The 10,252-nt window shown below is 43.9% G+C and overlaps 1 protein-coding gene across 1 annotated transcript; it reads right to left on the bottom strand.

Annotated features, from left to right (window-relative positions):
* Positions 1-436: 436 nt before the first annotated feature.
* Positions 437-9,975, bottom strand: LOC311128173 (tubulin beta-4B chain). The gene is made up of 4 exons (XM_084160165.1): positions 9,853-9,975; positions 9,452-9,560; positions 3,478-3,588; positions 437-1,638 (listed from the first exon to the last, which is right to left on the bottom strand). Exons 1-4 carry the CDS (start codon positions 9,907-9,909, stop codon positions 578-580), a joined length of 1,338 nt encoding a protein of 445 aa, XP_084016291.1. The 5' UTR covers positions 9,910-9,975; the 3' UTR covers positions 437-577.
* Between the last annotated feature and the right edge of the window lie 277 nt (positions 9,976-10,252).

The following is a 10,252-nucleotide window of genomic DNA, read 5'->3' as shown; positions in this document are numbered from 1 at the left end:
GTTTGCCCTTCAGCCACGTCCACTTAGTCTTCCCTATGTTGGAACAGATAAAAAGCAATTGCCAAAATACTTGGAAACAAATACTAGGCAAGTTTGAATGTTGAATAAATATGAAGGCTTACATGCGGCAACAATTCTATATAAAAAAAACAACACTAAATGCATAAATGAGCTAAAATCCACCCTCAAAATGAAAATAGCTACATTTTTCCAGCCTCCCTAAAATATTTTTTGCAGGTGTCTCATTCTATGGTTTTGGATTTATCCCTTTACATGTGGCCAGTTTTGTGAAATGATTGCTGAAATATTATATAGCCAACCTTAAATCACATTTCTAAGTGTAAGTGGGCCAATTGCATTGATTGTACCTAAAGTGTGTTGTATAATTGATTTGAACATTGAGGTGGATTGACTTATAGAGCACAGCAGACAAAATGCTATCAAAGTTATGCCTTTAATAGAGATTTGGTTCAAAGCTGGAATTTGACAGCTTGAGAATGCCACAGTAAGAAGGGACAGACAAGACAAACAGGACACTGAAAAACATCGGTAAGACTGTGAAGTACACATGATATCTTTACGCCAGCTCCTCCTCTCCTTCCTCCTCAAACTCTCCTTCCTCCTCGGCAGTGGCGTCCTGGTACTGCTGGTACTCAGACACCAGGTCATTCATGTTGCTCTCTGCCTCAGTGAACTCCATCTCGTCCATACCCTCCCCGGTGTACCAATGGAGGAAGGCCTTACGGCGGAACATGGCGGTGAACTGCTCTGAGATGCGTTTGAACAGCTCCTGGATGGCCGTGCTGTTGCCGATGAAGGTGGCGGCCATCTTGAGGCCGCGGGGAGGAATGTCACAGACAGCGGTCTTGACGTTGTTGGGGATCCATTCGACAAAGTAGCTGCTGTTCTTGTTCTGGACGTTCAGCATCTGCTCGTCCACCTCCTTCATGGACATGCGGCCCCTGAACACTGCGGCCACGGTGAGGTATCGGCCGTGACGTGGGTCGCAGGCCGCCATCATGTTCTTGGCGTCGAACATCTGCTGGGTGAGCTCGGGCACAGTGAGGGCCCTGTACTGCTGGCTCCCCCTGCTAGTCAGGGGGGCGAAGCCCGGCATGAAGAAGTGGAGACGGGGGAAGGGCACCATGTTGACAGCCAGTTTACGGAGGTCAGCGTTGAGCTGGCCAGGGAAGCGCAAGCAAGTGGTGACCCCGCTCATGGTGGCTGACACCAGGTGGTTGAGGTCGCCATAGGTGGGCGTGGTGAGTTTAAGTGTACGGAAGCAGATGTCATACAGAGCCTCGTTGTCGATACAGTAGGTCTCATCAGTGTTCTCTACTAGCTGGTGGACTGAGAGGGTGGCGTTGTAGGGCTCAACCACAGTGTCTGATACTTTGGGTGAGGGCACCACACTGAACGTGTTCATGATACGGTCGGGGTACTCCTCGCGGATTTTGCTGATGAGCAGAGTGCCCATGCCCGAGCCTGTGCCCCCGCCCAGGGAGTGGGTGAGCTGGAAACCCTGTAGACAGTCACAGCTCTCTGCCTCCTTCCTCACCACATCCAGGACAGAGTCCACCAGCTCAGCTCCCTCTGTGTAGTGGCCCTTGGCCCAGTTGTTTCCAGCTCCACTTTGGCCTGCAGACAAACAAAATGGGCCAGGTCTTTTGACAATATATACAGTGGCTTGCAAAAGTATTCACCCCCCCTTGGCATTTTTCCTATTTTGTTGCCTTACAAGCTGGAATTAAAATTGCTTTTTTGGGGGTTTGTATCATTTCATTTACACAACATGCCTACCACTTTGAAGATGCAAAATATTTTTTATTGTGAAACAAACAAGAAATAAGACAAAAAAAACAGAAGACTTGAGCGTGCATAACTATTCACCCCCCCAAAGTCAATACTTTGTAGAGCCACCTTTTGCAGCAATTACAGCTGCAAGTCTCTTGGGGTATGTCTCTATAAGCTTGTCAAATCTAGCCACTGGGATTTTTGCCCATTCTTCATGGCAAAACTGCTCCAGCTCCTTCAAGTTGGATGGATTCCGCTGGTGTACAACAATCTTCAAGTCATATCACAGATTCTCAATTGGATTGAGGTCTGGGCTTTGACTAGGTCATTCCAAGACATTTAAATGTTTCCCCTTAAACCACTCGAGTGTTGCTTTTGCAGTATACTTAGGGTTATTGTCCTGCTGGAAGGTGAACCTTCGCCCCAGTCTCAAATCTCTGGAAGACTGAAACAGGTTTCCCTCAAGAATTTCCCTGTATTTAGCACCATCCATCATTCCTTCAATTCTGACCAGTTTCCCAGTCCCTGCCGATGAAAAACATCCCCACATCATGATGCTGCCACCACCATGCTTCACTGTGGGGATGGTGTTCTCGTGGTGATGAGAGGTGTTGGGTTTGCGCCAGACATAGCGTTTTCCTTGATGGCCAAAAAGCTCAATTTTAGTCTCATCTGACCAGAGTACCTTTTTCCATATGTTTGGGGAGTCTCCCACATGGCTTTTGGCGAACACCAAATGTGTTTGCTTATTAATTTTTTTCAAGCAATGGCTTTTTTTCTGGCCACTCTTTCGTAAAGCCCAGCTCTGTGGAGTGTACGGCTTAAAGTGGTCCTATGGACAGATACTCCAATCTCCACTGTGGAGCTCCTTCAGGGTTATCTTTGGTCTCTTTGTTGCCTCTCTAATTAATGCCCTCCTTGCCTGGTCCTTGAGTTTTGGTGGGCGGCCCTCTCTTGGAAGGTTTGTTGTGGTGCCATATTCTTTCCATTTTTTAATAATGGATTTAATGGTGCTCCGTAGGATGTTCAAAGTTTTGGATATTTTTTTATAACCGAACCCTGATCTGTACTTCTCGCAACTTTGTCCCTGACCTGTTTGGGGAGCTTCTTGGTCTTCATGGTGCCGCTTGCTTGATGGTGCCCCTTGCTTAGTGGTGTTGCAGACTCTGGGGCCTTTCAGAACCGGTGTATATATACTGAGATAATGTGACGCTTAGATTGCACACAGGTGGACTTTATTTAACTAATTATTAGACTTCTGAAGGTAATTGGTTGCACCAGATCTTATTTAGGGCTTCATATCAAAGGGGGTGAATACATACGCACGCACCACTTTTCCATTATTTATTTTTTTTGAATTTTTTGAAACAAGTTATTTTTTTCATTTCACTTCACAAATTTTGACTATTTTACATGAAATCCAAATAAAAATCCATTTAAATTACAGGTTGTAATGCAACAAAATAGGAAAAACACCAAGGGGGATGAATACTTTTACAAGGCACTGTAGTAATGCCCCAAGTGAATACTATATCCATTGTAGCAAAAGTCAGATTGTATTAAAAAATATACATTTTTAGTTTCTCTTCTTCCTTAGGATGTTTAGTCAATAGTATTCATTAATACAAGTCGTTGGATCAAATATCATGATCAAAATCTCAAAAGCAGATTGCCAGGGCTCACCAAAAACAAAGTTGTCTGGTCGGAAAATCTGTCCAAAGGGACCCGACCTCACAGAGTCCATTGTACCAGGCTCCAAGTCCACCAACACCGCACGGGGGACATACTTACCTCCTGCAAAGCAAAAGACAAACGTTTGAGACATTGCATTGCCCACCAAACCATGAACGACCACCAAACACATTCGTCACTCATTTTCTAATCATAAATTCAACCAGTGGTGTAGTGCTATTTTAGGTGCGAGAGCGCAATTATTTAAAAAAATGTAAATGACATAATTTCGCAAAGTTTGTACCGACAGATTGAATATCATTATCGAATATGCATAAAATGCATTGCCATCACTGTCAATCGTGAATGATAATTATTCACGTTTTACTGGTGAAATGTCCAAACGGCATCTGCATGCAAATCATTTGATCGCAAATAGTTTAATGGGAATATGCATTTAGATCTTCAATTACTGTTTCGTGAGCAAATTAGAGTAGATGGTGTTAATAAACTATTACCCTTTCTTGTATTTTGTTTCAATCAAAGCACAGGCAGTGCCAGATTAATGCAGGAAGCCCCTGGGCCAAGGCCGTGGGGGGCCCAAGAGGCAGCAACATGTTTTGAAAATTGTTTATATAATTTCCTTATTTATTTTGGAAATGTATATACAGTGGGGAGAACAAGTATTTGATACACTGCCGATTTTTCAGGTTTTCCTACTTACAAAGCATGTAGAGGTCTGTAATTTTTATCATAGGTACACTTCAACTGTGAGAGACGGAATCCAGAAAATCACATTGTATGATTTTTAAGTAATTAATTTGCATTTTATTGCATGACATAAGTATTTGATACATCAGAAAAGCAGAACTTAATATTTGGTACAGAAACCTTTGTTTGCAATTACAGAGATCATACGTTTCCTGTAGGTCTTGACCAGGTTTACACACACTGCAGCAGGGATTTTGGCCCACTCCTCCATACAGACCTTCTCCAGATCCTTCAGGTTTCGGGGCTGTCGCTGGGCAATACGGACTTTCAGCTCCCTCCAAAGATTTTCTATTGGGTTCAAGTCTGGAGACTGGCTAGGCCACTCCAGGACCTTGAGATGCTTCTTACGGAGCCACTCCTTAGTTGCCCTGGCTGTGTGTTTCGGGTCGTTGTCATGCTGGAAGAACCAGCCACGACCCATCTTCAATGCTCTTACTGAGGGAAGGAGGTTGTTGGCCAAGATCTCGCGATACATGGCCCCATCCATCCTCCCCTCAATACGGTGCAGTCGTCCTGTCCCCTTTGCAGAAAAGCATCCCCAAAGAATGATGTTTCCACCTCCATGCTTCATGGTTGGGATGGTGTACTTGGGGTTGTACTCATCCTTCTTCTTCCTCCAAACACGGCGAGTGGAGTTTAGACCAAAAAGCTCTATTTTTGTCTCATCAGACCACATGACCTTCTCCCATTCCTCCTCTGGATCATCCAGATGGTCATTGGCAAACTTCAGACGGGCCTGGACATGCGCTGGCTTGAGCAGGGGGACCTTGCGTGCGCTGCAGGATTTTAATCCATGATGGTGTAGTGTGTTACTAATGGTTTTCTTTGAGACTGTGGTCCCAGCTCTCTTCAGGTCATTGACCAGGTCCTGCCATGTAGTTCTGGGCTGATCCCTCACCTTCATCATGATCATTGATGCCCCACAAGGTGAGATCTTGCATGGAGCCCCAGACCGAGGGTGATTGACCGTCATCTTGAACTTCTTCCATTTTCTAATAATTGCGCCAACAGTTGTTGCCTTCTCACCAAGCTGCTTGCCTATTGTCCTGTAGCCCATCCCAGCCTTGTGCAGGTCTACAATTTGATCCCTGAGGTCCTTACACAGCGCTCTGGTCTTGGCCATTGTGGAGAGGTTGGAGTCTGTTTGATTGAGTGTGTGGACAGGTGTCTTTTATACAGGTAACGAGTTCAAAACAGGTGCAGTTAATACAGGTAATGAGTGGAGAACAGGAGGGCTTCTTAAAGAAAAACTAACAGGTCTGTGAGAGCAGGAATTCTTACTGGTTGGTAGGTGATCAAATACTTATGTCATGCAATAAAATGCAAATTAATTACTTAAAAACCATACATTTTTACCATGATTTTCTGGATTTTTGTTTTAGATTCCGTCTCTCACAGTTGAAGTGTACCTATGATAAAAATTACAGACCTCTACATGCTTTGTAAGTAGGAAAACCTGCAAAATCGGCAGTTTATCAAATACTTGTTCTCCCCACTGTACATGTATATTATGTATGTACTAAACTCAGCAAAAAAAGAAACGTCCTCTCACTGTCAACTGCGTTTATTTTCAGCAAACTTAACATGTGTAAATATTTGTTTGAACATAACAAGATTCAACAGCTGAGACATAAACTGAACAAGTTCCACAGACATGTGACTTACAGAAATTGAATAATGTGTCCCTGAACAAAGGGGGGGGTCAAAATCAAAAGTAACAGTCAGTATCTGGTGTGGCCACCAGCTGCATTAAGTACTGCAGTGCATCTCCTCCTCATGGACTACCCCACCCTTCCACCAAGGCACCTGCAAGTTCCCGGATATTTCTGGGGGGAATGGCCCTAGCCCTCACCCTCTGATCCAACAGGTCCCAGACGTGCTCAATGGGATTGAGATCCAGGCTCTTCACTGGCCATGGCAGAACACTGACATTCCTGTCTTGCAGGAAATCACGCACAGAACGAGCAGTATGGCTGGTGGCATTGTCATGATGTCAGGATGAGCCTGCAGGAAGGGTACCACATGAGGGAGGAGGATGTCTTCCCTGTAACGCACAGCGTTGAGATTGCCTGCAATGACAACAAGCTCAGTCCGATGATGCTGTGACAGACCGCCCCAGACCATGACGGACCCTCCAGCTCCAAATCGATCCTGCTCCAGAGTACAGGCCTCTGTGTAATGCTCATTCCTTCGACGATAAACGCAAATCCGACCATCACCCCTGGTGAGACAAAACCGCGACTCGTCAGTGAAGAGCACTTTTTGCCAGTCCTGTCTGGTCCAGCAACGGTGGGTTTGTGCCCATAGGCGACGTTGTTGTCGGTGATGTCTGGTGAGGACCTGCCTTACAACAGGCCTACAAGCCCTCAGTCCAGCCTCTCTCAGCCTATTGCGGACAGTCTGAGCACTGATGGAGGGATTGTGCGTTCCTGGTGTAACTCGGGCAGTTGTTGTTGCCATCCTGTACCTGTCCCGCAGGTGTGATGTTCGGATGTACCGATCCTGTGCAGGTGTTGTTACACGTGGTCTGCCACTGCGAGGACGATCAGCTGTCCGTCCTGTCTCCCTGTAGCGATGTCTTAGGCGTCTCATAGAACGGACATTGCAATTTATTGCCCTGGCCACATCTGCAGTCCTCATGCCTCCTTGCAGCATGCCTAAGGCACGTTCACGCAGATGAGCAGGGACCCTGGGCATCTTTCTTTTGGTGTTTTTCAGAGTCAGTAGAAAGGCCTCTTTAGTGTCCTAAGTTTTCATAACTGTGACCTTAATTGCCTACCGTCTGTAAGCTGTTAGTGTCTTAACGACCGTTCCACAGGCGCATGTTCATTAATTGTTTATGGTTCATTGAACAAACATGGGAAACAGTGTTTAAACCCTTTACATTGAAGATCTGTGAAGTTATTTTGATTTTTACGAATTATCTTTGAAAGACAGGGTCCTGAAAAAGGGACGTTTCTTTTTTTGCTGAGTGTATATATTTAGTATTTTTATTTACTGCAACCGCCAACCACAGGAGGACTCAGGAGCCTGCTCTCAATTAGTGTAGGCAACCTGCTGCTGCTCTGCTAATCGTCAGATGGGGGAGGAGATGAGGTAGGGGGCCCACATGGGTAACTGGAGGGCCCTGCCTTGATTGGGTAACTAATTAATAAAACTGCATAATAAATCCATGTGACTGGTCAATTATGTAAGTCAGGGGCTGGGCCCATGCCCGTAGGGGGCCCAAGAGGCAAATACATTTTTATATTTATTTTTGTTATTATTATATATATTTTTTAATACAATCACAGGAGTCCGCTCTCAATGTTCAAAATACACCAGAGAGCATAATTTAGCCACAGAGGTTTCAATAGTAAAAAAATATATAACTGGATTAAGTTTGAATCACAAGCACATGCAGGTAACTGCCAAAATAAAGGAAACACCAACATAAAGTGTCTTAAAAGGGTGTTAGGCCACCACGAGCTGCCAGAACAGCCTCAATGCACCTTGGCATAGATTCTACAAGTGGACCTAAACCATGCCAGGAACATGCACCCCACACCATAACATATACTGTTTGTCCCTCATTTACTCACGTGTTTCCTTTATTTTGGCAGTTACTGGTATACCTACAGTCGGGAAGGCAGCAGCCAAATATACAGCTTGTTGCATTTTGGCCATAGACATATAATCCATAGAAGGGTTTTGGAACCTCTTACCATGGCAATTTGACTGTTAAACTCATGGGTACACTAGCAATGGTTGCCAGTCCTGACTTGAATGGGAACTGCCATCTATGAATTATATTATTATGGTTGGTTGCGGCTGTAGGTTTGCCTTTTGCAAATGTCAAAATACAATCGCGGGAAAAATGTACCGTTTAGAAAGCAAATGCCTACTGCTGAAAAGAGAAGACTAATCTGTCTGCGAACTGCACTGTTTTTCAAAGTAGCTCATCTTGAGATAGGCTATTGCCTCGACGAGCACGTCGGCCATTACCGTGAGTAGCCTATGGCTTCATCTTCATCATTAGGCGAGTCAGTGTGCCACTGGACATTTTATTTAGTAGCTTACTGTAGGATATATATATTTCCTCCTAATATTGTACAATCTGTGTGTCGCTTCATTGGCCTGGGCTGTTTGAATTAAAGAACAGATTGATCTCAGTTTGTCAGTGTCAGAGTAGCCACTCATTCGGTCATTTGTGTGTATTAAAAAAGATTCAGCTAATGGCTTTGACATGTAAATGAGGTGGAATTGCATTAAATTAGTTTTTTAAAAGGCAGATTTTTTTCCAGACCCTACCCAGAATTGTTCCCCTTTAGCCTATACCACATCACAAATGTTATTATGGCTTTATTATAAAGGGACTTTTTCTTCAACAGTAAATTTACCACCCATCGAATAGCATCTTGGTGCACGGATTTGTTTACAGAAAATTATGGTGTGCAGGAAGGGGGGTCTATAGAAATAAATAAAAAGCCCTGGAGGGTATGATTTCTTAATCTGGCCCTGAGCATAGACTATATCCTGCCTAGTGGTGCAAACTGTTGAGTTTCGGCAATGCAGCTTCAGCGAGCTAACCATCCTAAAAGCACACAAGAAATGACTGAGGAGGAGTTATTATTGGTGTAACAGTAATATATGCCTACTGTGCTATATGCTGTTATATTCGGTTATATTATGTAAAATAGGCCTACATAATGTAATTATTATGCCTATGCGATCTTGCAAGACACACTCGGACAGCGTCGTACATGAGCCCCAAGTCCATAAACTGTTTTGAAGACAGCCGTTTTAGCAACCCCTCGTAGTTTTCTGTCTGTGGCGGTTCTTGTTACGTTGGATTTGGTCCGCTCAAAGTGAGCGCAGAGCGTTTCGAAGTTGGACCAGGAAAGAGATCGCCACCCAGCGCGTTCCATACGCGCCCTATTTTTGTCACTTGTTGCTGCAGTTCGGCAGCGCACTCAGCGAGTAGGTTAACTCTAAACTGCTATACATATTTATTTGGTTTGTGTCATTATATCGTTTTTCATGGAATGTTTGTGGTAATTGAGTAGAATTTATTTAGAATTTATCAGAATTAATTTTCCAGAAATATTTTTACCAGCTCCGTGTGGGCCCCTATTCTCAAATTTAAAAAATGTGATCCGGCAGCACTACAACCCTATTTCTAAAATAAATAATGGCTAGAGTATATAGAGTACTAGCAGGCTAATAGAGGACCTACCCGTGGCTTCATTGTAATACACATTAATTCTCTCCAGCTGAAGGTCGCTGTCCCCATGGTATGTGCCAGTGGGGTCGATGCCATGCTCGTCACTAATCACTTCCCAGAACTAGAGGAAAGAAATGATGGAACAGGTGTTAGCTCCAACTCCAAGTCACATCCCACAGCCATCCAAAAAGGTATGCCAGCGAAGCAATTTGCACTTTTAAAGGAATCAAATACAGAGCAATTACAATAAAGACAACTTAACAGTGTGCATATGTAGCCTAATAGTAGTAGCCTAGCTATCTCATGTATTTATAACTAACGTTAGATAAAGTTAACGACGTCAATTACAGACAATGCAAGGCAGGGCTACGTTACTGAGCTTGAAGGGTGAAAGTCTGGAAAGTTTAACCAACCTTTGCTCCAATTTGGTTGCCGCACTGACCAGCCTGCAAATGCACAATTTCCCTCATTTTGAGTGAATGAATAAATTTTAAAAACACAGGTGAAGTAGGACTGTCACTATCGAACACACTCTGAAGCAAGAAAGAATAATACTCTATTCAAAACGGAGGACTGAATTTATAATCAGTGGCAACGGACGATTATGAATGCTATTGGTTTAAACACCCGTCAATCATAGTATAACTGTATTTCATTGGATAACAAAAGTTGATTTCTAGTTTTGATTGGCTCTCACGATATAGTAACCTGTTGTCAATGGTTACAGAAATGGAAACATTAGAGAGTCGCTGGGTTATTTTGGGCTAAGAACATAAAGAGATCTCTTTATGTTCGGAGACCTTGGGGATACTT

The sequence above is a fragment of the Coregonus lavaretus genome (genome assembly GCF_964263955.1).
Source record: "Coregonus lavaretus genome assembly, chromosome: 4".
Taxonomy (NCBI): domain Eukaryota; kingdom Metazoa; phylum Chordata; class Actinopteri; order Salmoniformes; family Salmonidae; genus Coregonus; species Coregonus lavaretus.
This window is presented reverse-complemented; position numbering and strand designations above follow the sequence as displayed.